Source organism: Bombus vancouverensis, chromosome 8 (genome assembly GCF_051014615.1).
Source record: "Bombus vancouverensis nearcticus chromosome 8, iyBomVanc1_principal, whole genome shotgun sequence".
Taxonomy (NCBI): Eukaryota; Metazoa; Arthropoda; class Insecta; order Hymenoptera; family Apidae; genus Bombus; species Bombus vancouverensis.
In genome coordinates this window covers 7,570,459-7,595,914 of record NC_134918.1, presented here as the reverse complement: position 1 = coordinate 7,595,914, position 25,456 = coordinate 7,570,459, and the positions used below count along the sequence as shown (strand labels likewise).

Sequence of the window (25,456 nt, the reverse complement as noted above, 5' to 3'; positions counted from 1 at the left end):
CACACAACTGCACACAAAGGATTTGAAACCACTGAGCAAAACACTTTTCTCACAGCACAGTCGTAAGATGACTGAGGGAAGCCTACGCTGCTCGTCTAAAGTCCGCTTTCTATACCCCCACCCCTGTCTTTATGACGTAGTCTTACGCGCGAAAATGGAAACTAGTTCTGTGTAAAATCTTACGTCGACCTTACATTCTTAGAATTTTTGAAAAATACTTTAATCCAATTAATTTTTAAATATATGTGCGACAATTTTCATGCTAAATTTTATATATTTTGTACATTATATTAAAATTCTTCATTTACAGGAAATAATCAATAGCGTATGAAGATGTATTGCTGTTAATTCTAACCAACCGCGTACCCCATTTTGTAAACGTCATTTCCGGTACACGTATTATTTGGCACGTACATTAATGTTAATGCAAAAATCATTATTCCAATGATTTTAAGTTACATACATAATAAATAAAGTAGGCTGTAGACTATGAAATTCGTATGAAATAAGCAGAGAATAGTAACTAAATAAATGTATACAGGGTGGTTGTAACAGCCGATACAAGCGGCAAGGGGGTGATCCTACGCGAAAAAGGAAGTCGAAAATATGGAATAAAAATTTAAAAAAAATTTTTTTTTTTTTTTTATTTTTCCATCGGGACAACTATCTACAGTGAAATCCGTTATAACGAGATGTGATAAAGTGCACGCGTACCGAGCGAAAATTCAAAGTCGATTTTCTCGAAAACAAAGCCTCAAACGAAAAATTTTTATTGTATATTTTCGACTTCTTTTTTCGCGTAGAACCACCCCCTGTCCGCTTGTACCGCCTGTTACCAAACACCCAGTATATATATATATATATATATATATATATATATATATATACTTAATTTCGTACACTATTTGTTGTACAATGCGATATTGTGATAATAAAGCGTTTCTTCGCATCATTTTAATTATTTAATAAAATATTTAAAATAATTCAATTACAAAATGGTCTTTGTTATAATAATTATTTGTAATATATTATTAATACGTAGTTAGCCGGCTACATACTTTACGTCATATTATCTATGTTGTATACTTTTGTGTAATATTTAGTCGGAACACGATATCATCATATTTTTACAGATAGATAAAGCAATACACAATATACGCAGTAGACATATAAAAAGATTTTATATTATGTCAATCAAAATTCAATCGCTAAATTATACTTGATTTATACAAGTTGCTGGAATATGGAATCGTTCAAAACGTTTATGGGTATTTTTGAAAGAGCTGTTACAGAAAGAAACAGCACAAATTTAACGGAAATTTTGAAGGACAGTAAAAAATACTTCCAAAATATAGCAAAAGATGATAGTGGTATGTAATAAATCTTATTATATATCATAAAGTATAGATCTTATTTTTTAATACTACAGTAAAATATTGTATTTATTTTGTAGGAGAAATATATGTAACTGTATTTTAAATACTAACATTTAATATTTGCAATTTTTGTCTTTAGAATTGATGCTATCTATATTATTTGATGAAAAGAAAGGTTTACTTTCTTTTCTTAATAACGAACTTGGGAAGTACAAACCTGAGAAAGGTTTTGATACGGCTGTTAAAGAAGCATTTCATCTTCTTGAATTTATCATAGAACAGTTCTGTGATATATTTATACCATATATAGTTGGAACAAAGGTATAATATGAATGTTATTTCATGGATATTTACAGACCACATTAAAGCTTTGTTTGTTTGTAGAATGTATGCCAACAGGCACTTAAAACACGTTGTTCAGCACTTATTCAAAATGCTGCTTGCAGCACATTTAATATGTTAATAGCAAATTTTGAGGAATATGAAATCGAATTAGATAAAACTGTAAAAGAATTTGTATCCTTATTTCGTTTTGTTAACATTAAAGGTAGAATTAGAATATATAAACAAATTTATTTTACATGTAAATAATTTAAAATTATAAAGACAATAGTTTTAACTTTTTACAGAAAGAAGCTTATTATTTTCTGTACTTGGAACAATTGCAAAACATTGTCCAGAAGTTTCAGAGGCACAAGAATATCATATAATCTTCCAACAGTTAAGGAATGATTTCATCAAGCAGGTATATTTTATTGTTTAATATCTTTGAAGAAAAAATTTTTATTCTTGCATTGAAAATTTTAGTATAATCCACAAACTATGTCTCATTCACTTGATATATTTCAAGTATATTTGGATGCTTTTTCAAATATATTGACAAGGCTTACGGAAAAGATAGAAAAGAAGTATTATAAGGAACTATACACATGGGTCAAAGAATTAAGCAATCCACAAAAATACTCAGTTAAAAAAGTTTCAATGAGATCTGCAATTAATTTGTTGTCTAGACATATAGATTTATTTGGTGATCTTGTTTATTGCGATTACAAATACTGGTATGATTTATTGACAAATGTGGCCCAAGATAAAAATGTAAAATGCAGTCAATGTGGACAATATGCTTTAAGAAAATTTTACAGAGTAATTGGACACATCTTAAAACACAAATCATCTGAGGGTGATAAAGCAATATTCCTGGTAACTATCTATTTTGTAGAATAGTTTATATAGAATTTGACAATATCTATAATATTTTAATATTTATTATGTTCTAGTATTTTAAAAATCTTTTCGAGGAACAATTAAAGAGCAGTCATCATGTAAATTCAAATATGCTTTGTTATATTATATATGGATTTAGTCAAATAGCTGCACCATGTAAGATATATCTTACTAATAATGATGTGAAAAATATGTTTTCTTTGATAGCTAATTGTGCTATGCCACTTTGTTCAAGGTATCAATTATATATTTGCTTTTTTTAAGTATTTCATAATATAAATTTATTAATGCCCCTAATTTTGCAGGGATGATATAGAAAAAATACACTTGGAAAGTATTTGCAATTATCAAGAAGCTCTTTCAGAAATAATATTACATACATCCGATCTTTCAATTGATCAAATTAATATAATCACAAAGCTTAGTATTCTTTTAATTAAGAGATTTCCTGAATTCCCTGTATCTAATCAGAATTTTGCTGTATCCTTATTGGTAAATACGATCGTTAATATTATGACAATTAATAGAGATCTGTTAGACGAATTTTTATATAATTTAAGTAAGTATATATTTGATAAATATTCATAAATGAAATTTAATATTTTAGTATTTTTTACATAATGTGTTTAAATATTTAGTTTATAATGGAGTAGTGTGGACCTCTTTGCATACTTTATTTGTTGATGCTGAATTACAACGAGGATTGAATAATCTGTCAGAACGACCACTGTGCTATAAAGATTATTTGCCTTTGTGGTTACAACTTTTAGATCAAAACAAATATAGCAAAGATTTCAAATATAGCAGAGAAACTGTACAATATGTAATTGATTCAACTATGCATGTGGGGATTGCATTAATCGACAAATTAAATCTGTGCACAAAAACGAAAGAAGATAATATATTTTCAGATGTAGCCTTTTCTCAAATTGCTGAAAATGAAGCAGATTTTCGAACGTTCGTTAATATCGTAGATTTATACGTCGATATAATTAACAGTTTAGACACCTCTTTATTCATAAATACAATACACAAATTCTTACTAAAAGTTATTAGTAAATCTCACAAAAATCATTTAGTGTCGGGTTTTTATAAATTAGTACACGCAATATCTAAACATATTTGTGAGTTAAGTAGCGATGAGATTGAAACAGAAACATTAGAAATGTTAAATAAGTATATAATGAACGTATTGAATTTGATTCCTACATTTTCCAATGAATTGTTAACTACATGCGTGCACTTAATTTTAGATGTACCAATGTTATATGTAGAAAACATACTAAACAGTACAATTCCAACATTTAAAATTGCCTTTACAGTTGGTATAAGTGACTTTGAATTAGCTTGTAAAGCTTTAAACACATTAGAAAAATGGACAAATCATTTTGATAATGAAATCACAGCTATGTTTTTACAAGAAATAGTACCATTTTTGGAACCATATTTACACAGTGGTGAAAGTTCTGTAGAATTTCTACAAGATATCATAAAAACTGAGCGAAAAGTTATTAAACGAATAATATTAAGAGACGATGAGAACACTTTAGAAAGATTTCAAATGAGAGTTTTGTTGTTTATCGCTTCGCTTGATACAAATATAATAATGGATTTCATATATAAAAAATCTATGAACACAGGAGCTACTTGGGATAAGAAAGACTTACTCAAATACTCATTGACCTTTTCTGATACACAAGTGGATATCCATTTTGATAAAATTTTGCCCAGAATAATATTATTGGCTCAAAATTCTGGGGATAGACGGACGAAGGTAATTGCCTGTGAAGTACTTCATTCGATAGTAATGTACGTTCTTGGTAAAACATCACAATACTTAGTATCTAATCCAGATCGATTCGTTTCTCTCTACACAATGTTATGTCCAGCCTTACTAAATTTGGGCTGTGATTACGAAGAAGCAGCGAGACAAATTTTTTATCCTTTAATGCTACAGCTAACTCACTGGTTAAGCTCAAAATTTATGCTCGAATCTCTGACTACTACATATTTTCTCGATTTGCTGTTCAAAGGTCTATGTGATGAAGCCAATTCGTCTCTTAGAGAATTTTCTGGGATATGCTTGAGCGAATTTATTAAATGGTCCATAAAACAGTCTGATAATGCTGCAATAAGTCAGTCGAATATTTATAAAGTTATAAATAAAATAACGAATTTTGCTCTGCATCCTTCTACCTCTAAACGAATAGCAGGCGCAACGGCTTTTAATCATATTTATAGCATTCTACGTGAAGATGAGAAAACTGTATCTATATATTGGTTGGAAATATTATACAGTTTCATTAAAAGCTTGGATGGTTGTAGTGACCCATCAATCATTAATGCTCTTAATCATGTTGAGAGAGTTCTAATAGCAAAAAAAAATCTGTTAAACGCAGAACATCATAATCGTAGGAAACCTTATGAATTTGAAGGTTCAACTTTAGTCGATGCTGTAAAGTGGTTGCTCACACAATGTGGTTGTTTAGATCAACATTGTCGGATAAAATGTATGGAACTAGTTGTAAAACTTTCTGAACATGTAGCAGATTGTGACTCAGCTAAAACAATAATAAATAATTATATCGATACATACGGAATTGAAACGTTTAATAGTATAATTTTAAGTCAATTGCCAAAAATAGAAAATCTACCTGTTAATGGCATACTGCCTTTTTTAAGGAGTTTGGATTGTTACATTTGGTTAATAAAAGGCGATTTATTGAATATGCAATGTTTATTTGATAATTCAAATTCGCAAAAAGATGAAATTTTCAATTGTGCTAGGAATTTTATTCATGTGATGAATAGAATTAAAATAGAGAATAAGGAAGATAATTTAATAATATTATCGAAAGAGATTGAAGACCTACAAACATTGCAATGTAAAGCAATATTGAATATATTCGATTTTACACAAATTTTATTGAATTTTGATGTAAGTAAATTATTTTGTAAAAAATTTTATATTAAGATTTTAATTTTTCATTTTTCAATTTCAGGGCAATTTCATTCCAGATTTCTTCTTCAATAAAGATTTTTTTGAGTTAATTGCAAAATGTATAATGTGCCCACAAGTAATAGGGTTTGATTTAAAAAATCTTGAAATTACAGAAGAACTTTTTGTAATTATGGGAAACTTGTTACAGTCTATAATGCATAAAAATAATATTTCTTTGTTACACCTACTTAAATGTGAATTATTGATATACGTGGAGAAACATATATACGATTTTGTTGTATTAGATAACATTATTTATGGTAAAAAGAATTTTACTGAACTTAAACAATATGTTCGGGGTTTAAGCTTTTTGGATCGTCGTAACATCCTTAATCAATTAGATAAGGTATATAATACATATACATAATATTGCTTTTTCAGTACGTCATATTATTTACAATTATTAATATTGTTTTATAGATGAAAGAGTTGATCAATCGACAGGATACAGTTACACGTATTTTCAAGGCGTTAGTAAGAGAATCATTAGGAGAACTTATTTATGTAACTATAAAACCATCAGCAAAAGATTATCTAGAAATTTTAATGGAATTTTCACTTATTCATTACGAGGTATATTATCCAAATATACAAATAGAAAGTGTTACATATTGAAAATCTTTTATCATCATATTGAAAATATTTTATAAAATTATATTTGCAGTTTTCAATGACAAGGATGTTAATTGAATTCATTGAAAATGATACAATGCTTGGATCAGGTGATAAAAAAATGAAACATGGTGTATATTTCTTCAGTACATTTAAATGCGAAATATTTAGATACATATTAAAGGATATAGAAAAATCTATCGAAATATTTAATGATTTACTGCAACGAGATCCGTCTACTCTTCTAATGATAATGGAGCAATTATTTCTGTTTGTACAACGATATAAAAAGGAGTTCCATGATTGTGTAGAAGTATTAGTGGATACAGTTATTAAAAAATTCACAATATTTGAAAGTGTAATAAATAATTTAGAAGATAGACGACAAAAATTAATAAATATTCTTGGTATTGCAGTCCATTTGAAGCACAAACCAATAGAAGTATCATCTTTAAGTAAAGATTTTTATATGTGGATTCTTAATCAGCTAATGGACAATTTAGATATAGAATATAAGATATATATCCTTCATAATTTTCTGGTTTGTCTAACTGATATGACTGATACAAAACCAGAAGTACTTGTTATTTTACGTAATTTGAAGAATAATAGACTCGATGTGTGTCCAAATGATTTTTCTCAGAAGAATGTGAAAGCTTTAAAAATTACCAACTGTTTCCACAAATTGGTAATGTTATTACCAGTCACTAAATCGGTGATAGTATTTGAAACCATTATTTTATTTGCAACTGGTATTGCTAAATACCTGTGTAATGAAACAACTAATGAATATTTACAAAAGTACTTTGATTCTATTACCACTGATTGTGCTGTGAAATCTTTGCAAGCAGCATACAAATTATTTATGAACTTAACAAATGAAAGGTTTGATGTGTTACAAAGATTTCTTTTACCATCATTTGAATTTTGCAAAACTACTGAAATAAATAAATTCTTTGAAACAAATATTAAAGAAATATATACAGTTATTTGCCAAAGTTTGGTTGGAGGTACTTCAGATATAAAACAACTTATGGTATCAAAAATAGGATGTTATGATCTTGTTGCAATTATGTTTGCAAAATTACAAATCTGGGACATAGATAATGCTGAGAGTGTGATTACTCGAAATGCTATTGATAATGTGGTTACTGGAAAAGAACTTTTACATAGTTTATACAGCAATGCGTTAAATGTACGTATGTTAAGGACACATGAGCCTGAGCTTAAAGAAACAACAAGATTGTTGCATTGTTCTGCATATAATTGCTCTATAGCCATTGTATCTAATATAAAAAAGGATGAAGACGCTTACGCAAGTATTTTTATTGAGAACAGGAAAAAGGAGCAATTGATTTGGGAGAATATTGTAGATTGCCAGAAGCAATATAATTTTCAACAGACAGTTGCTGAAAATCCAAAGTATCGTAAAAGATTAGTTAATATAAGAAAGAGAATAAAACAAAGGCAAGCATCTAGTCATTACTCATATATATATAGTTATGATTTATCTTCCTGTAGTTTAACTGAAGATATAAATGCTTACGATTTTAATGAAACCATAATACGAAATAAACATGATAGTACTGATAAAAAGGAAAGCATGAGTTTAACATTTGAAAATGATGAACTAAATAATCATGAATGTATGGCTTCCATTTGTGGAGTTCTGAGTCATATGATAGAAGAAAAAATATCTGTACCACCTACTAATGACACTATCACAGTGCCAAAATGGTTAAAATGTTTTCTTAGTTCTTTTACAACAACAAATTATAATAATGTCAGATTGTTTATGTTAAAAGTTATCTTGAATATGCAGACTGTGTTTCAGCCTTATGCAAAATTTTTCCTTCAGCCAATAATGCATGCAACATATTCATACTTGAAGAGAAATCAATTAAATTATATTATTGTTGACGTTATAGAAATGTTAATTGATTGGCAAACTTCTTCTCAAAGATTAAACGAATCTACATTTAATCAAAATAAAGATGAAATTCAACAGCTATGGGAGACATTGATTCAAAAGGTAATAGTAACGAAAACCGAGAAAATTTCTAAATCTATTTATAATTACAACATGAACATGGTAAAAACTGTACTCGAAGTATGGCATCCTTATTTGAAGCTACCTAAAAATTTAAGCGATAAGATGAGTACTGCACCCGGAGCTACAGTATATTTAATATTAATCTGTTTCATTAATGGCATGGGATTAGACATTATTCAAAGAAATGATATCTTAGAATTTCTGGAAAGATCTTTAAAAAAATGGCAGGATGATGAAGAAACAATTTTACAATGTTGTGAATGCTATGGTTTAATCTTGAAATCTCTGAACGATGATAATACATTAGCAAACAAAAGGTGCGCTATAATTGATACAATTCGAAGTATATTGAGACAGATGCAAACGAAATGCGAGAACAGACAGATGAAATGCATTCGTGCATTATGTAAAAATTACCCGATTGCGGCAATGGATTATTTTGATTTTGTTAAAAGAAGTGTATTTAGAGTAGATTTTCAGGGCAAGTCAAATGGTTTAGAAATATTTTTATTATGCATACCAAATTTTACTACAGATCAAATAGTAAAGGAGTTAGCTCACATGAAGCTTCATGATTTATTAACAAATAAAATTTTACCCTGTGAGAAAATAACATTAAAAATTATCCATTCTTTAGTTTATGTCCTTCCTCCTCCAAATATACTGTCATTTATAACATTAGTACCACCTTATACAAAGCATAAACTTTCTGAATATAGAGAAATCGCTTATAGTATATTTATAAATATTTATAAGAAATACGCAGGGGACAGTTCTGGAAATAATGAGATAAAGGAGTTAATGCAGATCAGCAAAGAAATATTACTTAATGGTATATTGGATCCTACTGAAACATTACAAGAAATGATACTAAACTTTTGGACACAAGATGCAAAATTAACAAATACTTGTAAAGAAAGGTTGCTTGAAGCAGTAGATATATATACTCCCAATGCTGATCAAAATTTCTTACCATTCATATTTTTACTTATTACAGATCTTATAAAGAAATCAAATAATTATACACAAAAGATATTTGAACCTTTGCATGATTGCAGTTATAGAGACTACAAAATAGCTCTCTTATGGAGGACAAAGAATTTTGGATCAAAGGCTCCGCTTTTTGCTCCATCCTTAGCTAGTCAAATGAATCAAACATTCACTCAAATGAACACTACATTATCATATATGTCCTTTGATTCTACATACACGACATCGCATAATTCACAATTAATGCTTCAAGCAACTCAGGAGCTTGATTTTGAGCCGACTTACGTTAACGATACATCTATTGCAATGTCTATTAATCTAGGAGAAGATAATACATTTGAAGTACCAAAAGTACCGCAACCTGCCTACAATAAAAAGTCGAAACGATTTTTAAGCAGTGCAAGTGATATTTCTGCAGCTATAAGACAGAAAGAGATTAAAAGAAATATACAGCATGCGGAAATGATAAAAGACGAAGGCGTGCGGCAAAGAAGCAGTGTAAAATTGTATAGAAAGTATAGAATTGGTGATTTTCCAGATATTGAAATATCGCATGCTACACTGATCGAACCATTGCAACAGTTAGCAAAGAATGATCAGTTGATTTGTAAAGATTTAATAGTTAATATTGTTTGCTCATTAATTGAAAACTGCAGACAGAGTAGTTTTATAGGAAAACTTGTAGACAGTATGGAACATATTATGGAAAATGAACAAAATAGTAATTCCACTATAACTGCAATTTTAGAAATATTATTAAATGCTTCTATAACAGATTGTTCACCAGAAATCATTACGAAGGCCTCGAGGTCGAATAGTTTAAACTTCCTTGGATCACTTGTTTTAGAGGAAAATTTGATTCATGAGACAAATATTTATAGGCCACCTAAAAAGAAAATACGACGGAAACATGCGGATGACTCATCCTCTAAATGGTTGCTTTTAACAAATCTTTATAAATCTATGAATGATGTTGATACAGTTCTTAGCATTTTTCAAAATCATATTACAAATAAAGATATGCAAGTATGTATATAAATATATTTATCTTGTAGTAAATGATGATAATGAAATTGATTATAATATCCTTTTTTAAATCAGTTCTCTCAAAATTTTAGATCGCATCATTTGCCCAAGTATCTAACAAATGGGAAAGAGCAAAGCTAGCATATGAAGAGGCTTATGGAACGGAATCAGAATTAATGAAGGAGCATTGTCTTCAAGGCTTGTTTGAATGTCTAAGTAATTTATGCAGCTGGCATGAAATTGACAGGCACATAAAGGGCAAGCTTGATAGAAATTTAGACAATATTTGGAATAATCCATGGAAAGATTGGATGTTCCCCTGGGTGTTTGATGTTCATGTCCGTAAACTGATAAATGAAGACAATACTGAGGAATTCCAAAATGACTTCAAAATCATGGAATCTTGGCTGAATGACACGACAAAGATAAAACACATGAAACGATTCTTTGGGGAAGAATGTTCGATATTTTTTTTGCATAATCAACTAGAAGTTGCCCGTGAATTTTTATTGAACTCTTCTGATGAGATAAGGGAACAATGGATCAAACTTCATCCGCTTTCCACACAATTAAGAATTTGCAAGTTACAGAAGTTGCGAATCATCAACGATGTAAATAAATTTATAAAAATTTTGAAATCGGCTGAATCGTCGCGCGATTTAAACGAGATATTAAAGTTCTGGGATAACAGTATGCCTTCATCACTAAACGCTATACTCCCATGGGATAAATTAACGTCTTATAGGACTTATTTTATTAATAAATTACTTGATGACAAATTGAAGGAATGGAATGAGAGTTTAATACAGAACGATTCAGACAGTAATCCTGATGAAAACGAAAATTCGATTACGTATAGACTGCGCACTATTATCTTTGATATGAGATTGAAGATGGTCGAGGCATCGATAAATCAGAAGAACAAATACATAGCAAAAAATTATTTACGACAAGTGGAACAAAGTGTAGTAGCTCCGTCAATCTTTTTCAATGAATTTTTATTATTTTGTGGAAAATTGAAATACCTGATGGGAGATACTGAAACGGATATGAAAAAAAAGCTATCACACTACTCTTCTTCTTGGAAACATTGTCACGATCTTTTACGACAAAACTCTATTGTTGATACTACGAATGTTAGTAGTCGGAAGCAAATCAGTATGATAGCATCGAAGATCATAAAGTTTAGTGAAGAAAATGAAACATTCGCAGAATTGTTAAGAGAAAATACTATAATTTTGAAAGAAATAAACGCCGAGAATAATGAGTTATCTAGCATTAGAAATACACTGGAAACTTATAGCTTTAATAATTTGAAAACATGCTGTGATATGACGACTAAGAATATTAAGGAATGTTATTTCAGTCTTGCGAAGTATTGCTATGACAGATTATTGCATGATACACATGATATTCAGTTAAGTAAAGAATTTATTCACTCTATATTGAAAGCAATGAGTTATGGATCTCTTGAGGCAGCCCACTATTTTCCCTGTTTGTTAAAACCTGAATATTTCAACGATCAAGAAACAAAGGATATTTTTATGAAAGAGATTGAAAGTATTCAAATTTGGCTGTTTCTCTCTTGGCAAGCCCAACTATTTTCCCATTTAGGAACGTCAATTGCTCCTTTAATTATACCTGTTCTTAAACGGATTGTTGAGACTTATCCTAATGCAGTTATTTACACATTTCGTTTGACAATGGAGACAAACCCTGCTCTCTTAAATGAAACTAGTACTTATGAAATTCGACAAATCCTTTACAATAGACCGGAAATCGATCGATTCTTGACAGCGCTGCATTATGTAGTCAAACCAGAATTATATTTACGACACTATTTAATTGAACTTAGAAAAAATTTATCTCTGGGAACAGCTACAGCTATAGATATATTTCTAAAGAAAGTATATCCAAATCTAAGAGAGAACAAACATGATCCAAAACCAGGGAACATCTTCAATAAGATTGCATCCTATAAAAATATGATAAAAGAGTTAGAAAATAAAAAAACTGAAGAAATTAAATTATGTGTGGACAGAATAATCGAAAGAATTAAAATATCACTTATTAAAAAAGATAATAATAAAAATAGATTGCAAGATTACAGTCCATGGTTGTGCAACTTTCCTGAAAGAGATGTAGAGATACCTGGTCAGTATACTGGCAATAGAAAACCTATGCCTCAGTATCATGCAAAAATTTTAAAGTTTGACTCAAATATAAGAGTTATGTGGTCAATGCGCAAACCTATTCGGATTACTATGATTGGTAATGATGCAAAGGACTATCATTTTCTGACAAAATTTGGAGAAGATCTACGACAAGATCAAAGATTACAGCAGTTGTTTACTATTATGAACAAGACATTACAAATTGACGCAGCTTGTAGACAAAGACAATTATCTATTGATACCTATCAGGTGAGTACTTTTTTAAATAATTCATAGAATATTTAAGAATAGTAAAAAGTCAATATTAAAAGGGAATTAATTTTTCAAATGCAGGTGATTCCCTTGTCTAAAACAGTGGGTCTTATACAATGGGTAGATAACACAAGATCTTTGCAAGAGTTAATAAATTTCACACTGTCAAAGCAAGAGATAGAACGACACGATTCTATAAGTAAACTCTATCAAGAATGGATTCAAAACGTTGCTCCTTCTAAACAGCTGCATGAAAAATACAAGGAAGCAATAGTAAAGTACAACGCCTCAGAAGTGACTAATAAAATGAACGAATTTATTGGTAAAACCGAATGGAACAGTTTACGCAAAACATTGACTGTATTATGTCCATCCATAGAAAGTTTTATTACAATGCGTCGAAATTTTATTACTTCGTATGCTACTATGTGTATTGCACATTGGATCTTAGGCATTGGTGATCGGCATTTGGAAAACACCCTTATCGTTATCGATTCAGGGCGTTGTTTAGGTATCGACTTTGGGCTAGCCTTTGATGCTGGCGTTGACCAAAGAATACCAGAATTAATGCCTTTTCGCTTAACACCCCAAATCCTAGGCTTATTGAAGCCTTTCACCGAAAAGGATCTTTTGAAAACGATAATGATACATACATTACAAGCAGTGAGAAACGATCAAGGACCTATTCTATCTTGTATGGACGTTTTCGTTCATGAACCTTTGAATTGGACTGAACACGTTAACAAAGCATTAAGAGAAAGTGAAGAAGATGTTATAGGTAGTTTTTAATTATGTATAAGATGAACTACTTTAATTCTTAAATAGAGAATAGCACGTGACTACTTTTATTTTATGCAAATTATAGATGTTAAATGGGTACCAATAAGAAAGATCGAAGCAGTTACAAAGAAGTTGAATGGGATTAAACCATCTTTGATTACACTAGATCAATTAAAAGAACAACATCATGATAAATATTTCGATAGATATTATGCTATAGTTACTGGGGATGATGACATCAAACGAACACGAGCAAAACTGAATGGCTTTTTAACTCCTGAGGAGCAGGTAATCCTTTAAAAAATTTTATTGTTGTGATCATTTAGCAATAAGGTTCTCTAAATTTTTAGATCGAATGTTTGCTGGATCAAGCAACTGATTTAAATATTCTGGGTCGTACGCACGTAGGATGGAAACCGTGGCTTTAAAAGATGTAATTAAATTTATATTTTTATAGTATATATTTATGATATAATTTCGAATATAATGTAGTTTTTCTTATGAAAATAGTACTTTTTAAACTATTGCTTAAATAAGAAACTAATGAAAATAAGTCAATTTCTTTAAAATGTTTATGTTTGTAAGAATTAGAATTTTGTAATATTTTTAAATATATTTTATACACTTTCCTGCATTTTATAATTTATTATGCGAGTAATTACATTCTTACTTCTCTGAAGTAATAATAAATTTTAATTTTTAATGATTGATCGTTTATTAAAAAACTACGATATTTAATACAGTATTATATTGTCTTCACATAATTTTTAGCTTTTTGTTGAAAACGTAATTACATTACGCATCAGTATTATTAATTTTTATATTCGCAATTTTTAAATAAATTGCACTGTAAATAGAAGTTGTAAATTGTAAACATCTAAAATTTCTCCATGAAATTATTAAAATTGCTGATCAGATAAACTGCTAAATCAGGTAAAAATATAGAATTTACAATTTACTTTCTTCATTTAACAACTATTCTATAATACTAACTTTTGCATACAATAAATTATATTCACATTAAATTATCTCCGCTCTAATGAGCTGAATCGTCAGTTATAATTCGAAATAATATAATGGCATTCCATTATACAAAATTGAGATCCTTAAAAATTTTTGTTTGTTTAAACTTGTTTAGTGAATTTTTATAGAAATTAACTTTTTGTATTTCAAAAAGCGTTTACAATATTTGCGGTATAATATATTACAATAAGTCATCTGGTAATTATTCAACATTGCTGCAGCTGATCTTGCAGTTGCGCATATCGTCCTTGCAGTACGCGTTCTCGTTCAGTTTGTCTATTAACATCTTCCATAAGTGCATTTACTCGTCTCGGCACGGCTGCTTCTTCCTGTGTTTGTAAAAATTTGAACGTTGAAAGCTCTAAATGTGCTTGTTCTATTTGTTCCCATAGATCATGTAATTGTTTTGTTAATACTTGTGCTCTAGTCTATAATAAAGAAAATTAGTGTATTAATTAATTATATGTACATATTTTAAAATATGTATCTTTCGTACTGAAAATAAGATCACCAACCTGGTATCCACCAGTAAGGACTTTTAATTTTTTTTCCATTCTTGCTGCCCGTTTGGCTTCACCAGTCATATGCATGCGATTCTCTTCTAACTTTCTTTCGCATGCTTCTACTCTATCTTTTTTTGAAGCTAACGTTGCTCGCGTGTATCGTTTTTGTGTTTCCAGATATAATATCTAACAAAGAAGCAAATAAATATATTTATCAAGTCAAAAATGTTTTAAGCATGGAAAATATGTTGGTACCTCTGACAAACATTCTTCCCATACAGTTGTATAAGAATCCGAACTTAGTTCTCCATGCGCCATACCTTCTTTTACTACACCCATTTCATCAGTTAAAAGCTTCTTTGCCTACATGAAATGTTTATTAAAATTAAGCAGCATTATAATTTCACAATAAAATAAAAAATATCTTACAGCAGCAAGTTCTTCTTTCTCAAAATTAACGTATGGATGTTGCTCAAGGTAAGCTTGAGCTTGAATTAATGAATTTGAGGAACCTTTACGATTTTGTTGTGCCGGATTTTGTAATGCGTCATACTGTAGCATGGTAATCATTTCTCTTTTAATCAGTTCTTCTGCCTAGAATCATATTCATTAATAGTTGTTATATGATCGTTATATACAGGGTATTAAAAAAACCCATTCAATATTTATGTAATATATACACACTATACTAAATTGAGTCTTAGTAAACATAAAAAAAATGTTTATATCTCGGAAACGGTTGAGCTTTTAACCTATGTTTACTAAGGTTTTTTTACACAGTATAGTGTGTTCTATGTACTAATATTGAATAGTTTTTTTTTTAATACCATGTATATAATTATTATGTACATCATACATATATTTGACGATTATATGAACATACCCTTTGCAAATCTGTTAATGGAGTATCCATAAATGGCCTCAAAATATTCATATTTACATCAACTGGTCGTGGTAAATCTCGTTGTATAACTTGCGACCTCCTAGATAATTCCTTTTTTCCTGTAAAACAGAATACAATATTAATACATAAATAATTTTTCTAGTAAAGAATATACATTTATACTTCAGCGATAATGTATTATATACTTTGTTCTATTAATTCTTGTTGTTGCCTAGCATCTATATCAGCTTGATCTTCTACAATTTCCGTCGTGGTTGAAGTAATATCGTCGTTTTTTGTTTCACCTTCAGGAACTACTATTTCATAATCATTACGCGGTGTTGGAAGCGCACTCAATCCAGCACGCAACTGTTCCTTTACTTGCTTTTGAATTAACGGAGTCTCCGACCCGTCCATATTTTCATTTGGATTAATGCTGAGCTTATCACGAACCGGTGTAGCTGCTAAAACTCCGTTTTGCGTTCGTGTAGATGCTGGTGTGTTAAATGAATTAGCTGGAGTTCCGTCACTACGCTGCGATCGGAATGGCGTAGCCAAAATTGTGTTAGGAGTTGCCACAGCGTTCGTGGAAGGTACAACACCAGTAAAATCAGAATTATTTAATGGAGTATTCAATCCACCTGTGTGAAAAATAAAGCAATGAAATTAATATTTTAGATATATGTTTTTTTCCACATACAATTACACCAACCTTTTAATGGAGTATCAACATGAGTAAGAGCCATAACATTCTGAGCTTCTTGAAGTATTCTATCTGCAGCAGCTGGAGTACGTGGAGTTACAGCTGCATTAGTTGGTAAAGAATAATCAGCCAATAAACTATCTGATAGTGTGATACCACTTTCTGTTGCAACTTCACGAGCAACCTATTACAGATAACATAAAATATAAATTCTTATATATTTTACACAAAATAATAAAATATATTAACTAGATACCTCTGATGCTCTACCAAGCTTAACTACTTGCTGTAATTCTTGGTCAGATATCTGTGGTTCTGGTAAAACAAGTTTACTCCTTTTTTTTATTGGCTCTTCATTATTCAACATTCCCATTGGGATATCGTTTTCTTTACGTTGTTTCAACTTCTGCTTGTCTTTTCTGCGTTCCATTTCTTCCTTTTCTTGTCTCAATTCGCCATCTAAATGTTGCTGTCTCATTTTTGAGAAATCAATGGCAAGCGGATCTACATGCTCATTAGACGTATCATAAAACCCGGGCGCTGGTCGTTTCTCAAACGGAATCTCAGAATTGTAATTAACGCCGCGTTTGCGCTTATTCTTTTGTGATACAGTAATACCAGCAGCTCTCAACTCTCTACGTTTTTGTAAAGCAGCAAGCCTACGAGCTTCCTCTAACTGTTTCTCTCTGGCTTTACGTTTTGCCTTTTTACCCTGTGTGTTTGCAAGTCTGGCACGTGCCTCAGACAACATTTCCAATTCTGAAAATTACTAATTTTATTGTTCTTACATATAACAGGAAATAACAGTCTGTAAAATGGAAAGCTTACCATCTTCATCCATGTCCTTAGGGTCAGGCCTAGCTGGTTTTGTTTCAGGGTTTGGATCAATTTCTCCTGGTTTTAGTTTACGAGGATCATCTGCAGCATCATCTCCCTCTTCCTTTTTTTGAGCTTGATCCCTAACATGGTATAATAGCAAAGAATGTAAAACTCATTTTCAGAAACATGTTAGTTTAAATTTATAAAATACATTTAACTCACAGCAAATATTCGTAACGTTCTAAGCATTGTGCAGCTGTACGTCCTATAATTGGCGCAATTGTTCTCCATTGGGTAGGCATTAATTTTGCAAGATGAAGAAGCTTTTCGTCTTCTTCTCTGCTCCATTCTGTCTTTTTTATGCTTGGGTCTAACCATTCAAACCAACGCGCTTTGCATTGCTTAGCAGACTTTCTATGTAAAAGAGATGCTATTCGACTCCATTGATTTTTGCCATATTTCATTACAGCAGCTTTTAAAATCTCATCCTAAAAATATAAAATATTTACAGAAAAAACTATCTCTGATATAATCAAAATGTAAATACAGGTTAGAAATCAATCTTCACCTCCGTATTCCGCCAAACTCCACCTTTTATCATAATACGTGGCATTTTTTATATATTTTTTAATACCATCCAAAAAGTAATAAAAATTGGAAAATTTTCACTGATTATCCCTATTTATTTGATAATTAATAACAACCTCATTGGAACTATAAATTAGCGACAGTAACATCAAAGAGGAAATTGCGATGTCAGCGACACCAGTGGAAAGCGGCGATAAAAATATTAATACAATTTTTTTAAAAGCAAATACAGAATAGAATCCAACATATATATATCCAATAAAAATGCTCTTATGATTTTGAAGAATAGTATATGCTTATAGAAAAAATAAAAGATCTATAAATTACAGATAAAATATTATAATATATAGAACCAGACAGAACTGAAAGTTTATTGAACTATGTTTTATTGTTCAATAGTTAATTAATTAAGACAATTAGCTCAAATGTTTCGTAACGTCTGATCTTCTGATTAAAGTATAAAGAATTATGTAAAAGACAATAACAAGCTAAACAATTCGTTATGTACTTAAATATGTATTTAAAACTGATTCCAGATTTCAAATTGGTTTTGAATTGTGAATATAGTTTTAAATATAGAGGTAATTTAAGGTGTACAGCATAGCATTACATGCACGATAAGCGGACTGTAAATTATTTATTGTTATAATAAATGTGTGGACTATATGTAAACTTCAGAGAGATTTTGGATATACATATATATTCAACATATTCAATACACGCATGAATTATACATACAATAAATAAGAAAATATTTGTTCAGTAAATTATATCTGCACAATTTGAATCATAAATATCCTGCAGTAACTCATTAATGTACATGTAGTAAACAAATACTTAAATTTATTGCTGACGTAAAATATTTTTCATATACAGTACTTCTGTACATGTTATTTTTTTATAAATTATATTAAACATTAAGAACACACATATATACATACTATAACTTAATTACTGAAATAATGATTAAGTTAAATCTTTTCCGCTTTTTTAGATTTCCTTTTGGTATCTCATATTTAGGAATAAAATTATAATACTTATAGTTATATATTTCTCATATATACAAAGTCTCATATTAACTGGTGGAATATTGATATTTACAACTTACATGGTGAATCTAAGAATTTAATTTATTTTTTATATATTAGCAACATGCATAGTTTTTACAAAATCAATATCTTCTTTTACTAAATATGTACCATTGCTTTAATTATTTGAATTATTACTTATTTGTTTTTATAATTATGTTTTTGAAACATATGTTAAATAAATAGTATTTAATTGTGTTTTTTATGTTATATTATATTTACATTATTTTTGTTTTTACTCCATTATGTTTCATGTGAATAATTTCATACAAATCAATTATACAAAACAAATATAAGTGAATATATATATACATATATACATTCATTCAGTTACTAAGGCAGTGAATTGATTATTGTATCATTTATATTATATTCAAGCTGTAAATAAGTAAATAATAAAGATTTTAGGCATGAATAATGCAATATATACATATAAGTATGTATATATATTTATATGCATGCAACATGTGCATATAAACCTAATATATATTATTATATATTATACAATATTTATTTACAGTTTTCAATAATAAGTTACTCTTTAATTAAGAAATAAAATCAAATTTAATTGAAAAATGAAATTGATTGAACTATTTACAATATGATAACATTTTTTTTACATTAATCGATAATTCTTCTTGTCATTACAAATTTAGAATATTTATATTATTTTAATGCATAAGTACAATATACCATTTACATCAGCTTCATTAATGATATGTGAAAAATAATACTTAATATAGCAAATTGCTTTTGAATTTCAAGGCTTCCAACTGAGAAAACTATCCTGTATATATATTTGTTTAAATATGCTATGTGCAGTAGATTGTGGAGCTTTACGATTACGTTGAGCTTCTAAAATGTATGAAACCTTTTCTCTTGCTTCACTGCGAGAAATATCACCTCTGAGACCCAATAATCTGACTAAATGATCTTCAGTCATATCTGGATATTTTTCAACCAAAGAATGTAAATCAAGAGAAAGAATTTCCGAATCTTCACAACGCAATACCTCCGCTAGTCGCTTGATTATTTCAAAAGGAGAATTAAAGTTCCCTACTTTTGGAGCTATTCTATCAAAGAAATTTTTTAATTTATCTGCTTCTGTCATTATTTTTGATGTACATGTTAAGCATTCATCATATGTTTTTAAAGATATCTTTCTTTGTAGCATTGCAGAAATGTAACGTTTTGCAATGAGATTTTGTGCCTCTGTAATAACATATTCAAAATTTTTTGGGCACAGGTGATTATAATCTTGAAAATAATCTTCTAAAGTCACACAAATGGTTTCTACTGGGATAGGGGATGATAACCATTTAGGAGTAATTAAATCTTGAAATTGTAATTCTAAATCTAAGAAAGATTCTTCTAGTAATATTGCTGCTGCTTCATTTCGTAATTGTTGATAATTTGATAACAAATTTTCGAATTTCACAGTAGCATCTCCACTAGCATTAGAAACCCAATACAGCTGTTTCATTTGCTGTGCTAATTCTGTAAATTGTAAACAATTATTAACAACTGTAATCATATGATGCGTAAAGTAAGGTACTTGGCTTCTATCCTCAAAATGTTTGTTTTTAAATTCCAGTATTGCTTGTTTGTACATAAATCCATATTTAATTACTTGTTCAATGCACAGGACTATAGCCTGTGCTGTTAATTCAATGCTAATTGTTTTTGTAACTTGGAGATTTTGATCAATCATTTGAAATATAATCACAGGTGCTGCTGTGTGATAGTATGTTTCTTGAGTGCTTCCTTCTGGTAATACACCACTCCACCAGTCTACTTTTTCAGTTTCCAAAGTCTTTTTCATCCAGTCTTCATAATTTTGACACATATTCTTCAAATATTTCTCTTGCAGATCATTTATAATTTCAAGACTCAACAAAGGGCCTATATCACTTGTATCAATATTTAATTCAGGATGTTGCATTAATTCTGGGCCAGTATAAGTATTCATAATCCATGATAATAAAGATACATATTCATTTCCTTCCAAGCCATTGGCAATTATGTCCTTCAAATGTTGTGATAAACTTGTATGATACATTTTAACAAAAGTTCTTACAATATTATACCAAGGTGGAAAACAAGGTTCACAAAGAGTTTTAGCAACTCTCAAATCTTCCAAAATTAAGAGTCTTGTAAGCTCTAAATACCTAACTAACCACATTTTGTTATCCACTCTTTCCTCAACATGCGTTCCTTCAATTCTATTGGCTACAGATTTTTCTAAAACTTTCATTGCCATATCTTTCCACTTTTTAGGTCTTCCTGGTGGCATAAATCCACTTTGTTTATGTCTCTGAATAGCAAAATGATCTGCTTTCTCTTCTCTTTCTATAATTCTCAATGCTGTGACTATAACAGTAGGTTCTTTTCTCACTGTGTTTAATGTACGACTTAATACTAATCTAATTTGTTTCTCCATTAGTTGAGAAAGCATTTCAACATCCTCTAAATAAGCTTTTAACATAACTGTATCAGCTGGGGACTGATTTGGAAGTTTGTGAAGTTCATACAACAAATCATCTCTTGAATTTTCAAGATCCATAATAATCTGATGAGCATACAGTAGATTCCCCTGGTTTATCCACTGTTTAGTCATTTCAACGCTTTCTGGTAAAGTAAACGTATGTTTCAAATTTTCTTTGGCAGTAACATACTGAGAGTGACGCATATTCTCTTCTTGAACAGCTTGCAATTTTGCACTGAGTTCTGGAACTTTACTGAACAATTCGCCAATATCATTTAGATCCTGTTTTATAGAAGCGCTACTCTCTAAAGAACTCTGAAGCTGTTCAAAACCTACACGAACTCCATCTAATTGACTTTGCATTGCAGTTTTGAGCATAGTTTCCACAGAAGCTTTCTTCCGGGCTATTCTACGTTTGTACATATCAATTTTTTCCAATTGACCTGGTCGTTGCAATAGATTACACCCATATTTTGTTGCCTTTGCCTCTGCTTCTTCCTCCAATTTTTGCAAGTCTTCCATTTTCAAAGCCATTTTGTTAATGTTTTATTTTACAAACTATTATTTTACTTTACACCTTCCGATAATTATACAAAATTAGGAATAACGACTTTTACTTAAATAGATTCATTTAAAGGAAAGCATGCAGATTATTTTGACATTTATAAAACCTTGGTTAGGCATGTACCTTAAGATGCGTTTATATTGAATAGCTATCTTGTCAATTTTAATATAATGTGTTTTCAACATTGTAGTGCTTTGTAAATGCGCACTGTCGTATTTTCATGTGTTTATGTTCAATGAAAAACAAGAATTTGAAGAAAGTCAAAAAAGTTTGTCGTTGTCATACTATCAAAATAAGACATCATAGTACTTATAGAATTTTAAGTCCAATTCAAAACTACAAATGCATTTTTTAAAAAGATTATCAGGAATAATCAACCTACATTACAAACGCTATCCAATGAGATGTTTAACCTCCAAATCGTGCGTAAATGTAAAAGATGAAGTAGAACAAAAGGGTAAATAAATAACTTTTATTCGTGATATTATATAATACTTTAGTTTTTACGAACTATAGAACAAATATATGTTCTTAGTGCATAATCATGTTTGTACATTATTTCAGAAAAAAATATTTTGGTAGATCATTTTGAAGAAATTTGTATGATTGGTATAAACCGACCAGAAAGGAAGAATGCTTTAAATGTTGCTGCCGCACAAGAACTATTGGATGAATTAGATAAATTTGAAAATGATGAAAATTTTTTAGTTGGTATCCTTCATGGTATAGGAGGGAATTTCTGTAGTGGTTATGATCTTAAAGAAATTGCACAATATGATGGAAAAAATGAGGAAGTTTTACCTCACTTTGGGCCATTGGTAAATTAAGTAACTGAAATGTAAAGTAGATTATGTAAGTGCTAGGATAATAACTTTTCTGATATGAAATGTTTATAGGCTAATAGAATTGAGTTATGTAAAAAACCCTTAATTGCTGCTATAAGTGGATATGGTTTAGGAATAGGCTTTGAACTTGCCTTAATGTGTGATCTCAGAGTAATGGAAGAAGGTGCAGTATTAGGATTTACAAATAGACGGTTTGGCATACCTATATTATGTGGTGGTACTGTCCGATTACCTGCTTTAATTGGTTATTCAAAAGCAATAGAACTGATATTAACTGGTCGTTACATCCAAGCAAAAGAGGCATATTCATGTGGTTTGATTAATCGTTATACAACTACTGGCAATGGTGCAGTTTATTTTGCAATAGTAAATAATATGTATAGATACATCAAAAGACATAGTGAAATTATATAATTACAAATTTTTTACTTATAGTGTTAGGCACTACATTAAATTTGGCAAAATCATTTGTGAAGTTCCCGCAAAAAACATTGCTTGCAGATCGTGCTTCTGCACAGTTTGCAACATTTTCTGCTAAACAATTAGAAGAAGCTATACAATTTGAGAAAGATAATGCATCTCATTTACTATTTGAAGAAGGAGTTGCAGGAGCAAAAAGGTTTGTTACAGAAGGATTAGGAAAACATGGAAAATTTTATAATATTACAAAAGTAGAAACTAAGTTTGAGGAATTTGATAAAGATCTTTTATAAAGATCATATAAAAGTACTTATTCCTAAAGACTGCTATATGCATAGGAACAAATGATACAAAATCTCATATAACTGTTATGTAATATACATTTAAAATGTATCTAAATTTTCTACTATGATTAAACTCCTTTACTATGAATACAATCACGTTATTTTGTGTGTAATACTCCCTTTCTTTAAAGAAGATTTAGCAGATAAATTTTTCTTAAGCAAGGCATGAGATTTTAATAGTATATCAGTGCATCTTCTTGCTGCTTTTCCAGTAAGGAGTGGTGTTATATTAATCATTTGACCATTTATATCTCCTGTGTAAATAATATTCATTGAAAATAATATTTCACATAATATTAAAAACTTACGTTCAAATGTAACTATTAGATATGTTAAATCCACTTCAAAAACATCAAAACCAGATATGTATGGTTCAAAAATGGAAACTTTCCTTAATTGGCAGTTAATTTCATCACATAAATCAAATTCAGCTAAAAATGTGCTTTAATATATTCATTAAAAAAGTAAATACAAGAAAGTTAAAATATAACCTACTCACTTGTATCATCTAATCCTATTATATCTCGAATATAATTCAATATTAACTTAAGTGGACAATTAATATTTATTAAAATTTCTTTATCTGCTTCCTCCAATTGTGTATTTTCCTCATTATTAGTAACAGGTACTGTGAAATAAATATACACAATATAGTATTCATTTAACGAACATTATTTAATGAAAATATTATTACTAGAATATTTGATTCGTATAATCGACATCATGTTACGATTGTCAATATTATCAACTTTGCATTTAGTAAATTTCGGAATATTAAGGTATGAATAATGGAAAAGGAAATTAACAAATTGGCTTGATCAAATTTGTTCTACGCATTCTCTTCGCGAAGGATACAAGGTTAAAATAATCGAAAGTCATTCGATATTTCATTGGTATACAGTTCTTGCATTGAATTTTCAAATTTGATAGTAAATCATATGATCAATTTATTTATAATATATAGTAGCTCGAAATTTGGAACAAATCCGAAAATTACATAGAAGATATTCTGTGCAAGTATACATTTTACGATCACATAAGTATCTAAACGGTCAATTATTTATCACATTAATAAGTCTCAATATTCAGTAGGATCATTTTTAATCTTTATTATTTGTTTAAGATGCTGTGTACTATATTTTTTTATTAAATATACGTTTGCTTAAAATGTTTGCTATTATAATAACATAATCACAGAATCGGCAAAGGAATCGACATAGAGATCATTGGATTCAATTCGTTCATAATATTTTTCGTCATCTATACTAAAGCTGGTGCATCGACGTAACAATATGTGTATTGGACATGCCGTTAATGATGGGTCGCAGATTTCCTCCGGGCGGTCGTCGACGCGTTCATTCGGCTGGAATTTCAAATAATCGTGGAATTTCATATTCAAGTTGAACAACGACCGTCCATAGGTTTAATTGGCGAAAGTAATGCGAGCCGGCCAACCACCATCGAGCCGGTTAAAGCTGTGTGACGAAACGAGTGCAGGTGGCGGTGCATTGTTGCGCAATCGTTCATATCCCTCCTCCTCCTCCTTCTTGTAACCAGGAGTCAGGACGAGAGTCCCCTTGGTAACCAGAAGGCCTTCCCCACCAAGTGCCTTCCTCCTTGCACGACCTGGTGAATGTTGCGCGTACTTAAATCTACGCGATCATCTCCGATCGTCTTTTCCTAGGATTTGCTTTTCTTCTCT

At 29.9% G+C, this 25,456-nt stretch overlaps 4 protein-coding genes across 4 annotated transcripts; 2 read left to right on the top strand and 2 right to left on the bottom strand.

Moving 5' to 3' along the window:
- The first annotated feature begins 1,057 nt into the window (after positions 1–1,057).
- Positions 1,058–14,122, top strand: LOC117164847 (DNA-dependent protein kinase catalytic subunit). Its single transcript, XM_033348231.2, has 15 exons — positions 1,058–1,370; positions 1,516–1,697; positions 1,761–1,923; positions 2,006–2,121; positions 2,184–2,576; positions 2,654–2,835; positions 2,906–3,159; positions 3,239–5,538; positions 5,603–5,947; positions 6,022–6,174; positions 6,266–10,282; positions 10,375–12,705; positions 12,790–13,486; positions 13,574–13,776; positions 13,839–14,122. The coding sequence occupies exons 1-15, from the start codon at positions 1,244–1,246 to the stop codon at positions 13,914–13,916; spliced, it is 11,541 nt and encodes a 3,846-aa protein (XP_033204122.2). The 5' UTR covers positions 1,058–1,243; the 3' UTR covers positions 13,917–14,122.
- Positions 14,123–14,178: 56 nt separating this feature from the next.
- Positions 14,179–18,173, bottom strand: Cdc5 (cell division cycle protein 21). Its single transcript, XM_033348232.2, has 11 exons — positions 17,988–18,173; positions 17,642–17,907; positions 17,429–17,559; positions 16,857–17,359; positions 16,610–16,784; positions 16,104–16,538; positions 15,898–16,016; positions 15,444–15,608; positions 15,270–15,377; positions 15,027–15,200; positions 14,179–14,939 (listed from the first exon to the last, which is right to left on the bottom strand). The coding sequence occupies exons 1-11, from the start codon at positions 18,030–18,032 to the stop codon at positions 14,718–14,720; spliced, it is 2,343 nt and encodes a 780-aa protein (XP_033204123.2). The 5' UTR covers positions 18,033–18,173; the 3' UTR covers positions 14,179–14,717.
- Positions 18,174–18,684: 511 nt separating this feature from the next.
- Positions 18,685–22,258, bottom strand: Sec6 (Exocyst complex component Sec6). The gene has a single exon (XM_033348234.2). The coding sequence runs from the start codon at positions 22,112–22,114 to the stop codon at positions 19,856–19,858; it is 2,259 nt and encodes a 752-aa protein (XP_033204125.1). The 5' UTR covers positions 22,115–22,258; the 3' UTR covers positions 18,685–19,855.
- A 95-nt stretch (positions 22,259–22,353) lies between these two features.
- On the top strand, positions 22,354–23,847 carry LOC117164850 (2,3-dehydroadipyl-CoA hydratase). Its single transcript, XM_033348235.2, has 4 exons — positions 22,354–22,602; positions 22,710–22,963; positions 23,042–23,336; positions 23,426–23,847. Exons 1-4 carry the CDS (start codon positions 22,488–22,490, stop codon positions 23,701–23,703), a joined length of 942 nt encoding a protein of 313 aa, XP_033204126.2. The 5' UTR covers positions 22,354–22,487; the 3' UTR covers positions 23,704–23,847.
- Positions 23,848–25,456: the final 1,609 nt, after the last annotated feature.

Coding starts and splice junctions, on each gene's coding strand:
- LOC117164847 (XM_033348231.2), top strand. CDS start 1,244: ATGGAATCGTTCAAAACGTTTATGGGTATTTTTGAAAGAGCTGTTACA. Junction 1,698..1,760: donor CATATATAGTTGGAACAAAG/GTATAATATGAA, acceptor GTTTGTTTGTAG/AATGTATGCCAACAGGCACT. Junction 5,948..6,021: donor TCCTTAATCAATTAGATAAG/GTATATAATACA, acceptor ATTGTTTTATAG/ATGAAAGAGTTGATCAATCG.
- Cdc5 (XM_033348232.2), bottom strand. CDS start 18,032: ATGCCACGTATTATGATAAAAGGTGGAGTTTGGCGGAATACGGAG. Junction 17,908..17,987: donor GAGTTTGGCGGAATACGGAG/GTGAAGATTGAT, acceptor TTATATTTTTAG/GATGAGATTTTAAAAGCTGC. Junction 17,560..17,641: donor GAACGTTACGAATATTTGCT/GTGAGTTAAATG, acceptor ATACCATGTTAG/GGATCAAGCTCAAAAAAAGG.
- Sec6 (XM_033348234.2), bottom strand. CDS start 22,114: ATGGCTTTGAAAATGGAAGACTTGCAAAAATTGGAGGAAGAAGCAGAG.
- LOC117164850 (XM_033348235.2), top strand. CDS start 22,488: ATGCATTTTTTAAAAAGATTATCAGGAATAATCAACCTACATTACAAA. Junction 22,964..23,041: donor TACCTCACTTTGGGCCATTG/GTAAATTAAGTA, acceptor AAATGTTTATAG/GCTAATAGAATTGAGTTATG. Junction 23,337..23,425: donor TTATACAACTACTGGCAATG/GTGCAGTTTATT, acceptor TTTTACTTATAG/TGTTAGGCACTACATTAAAT.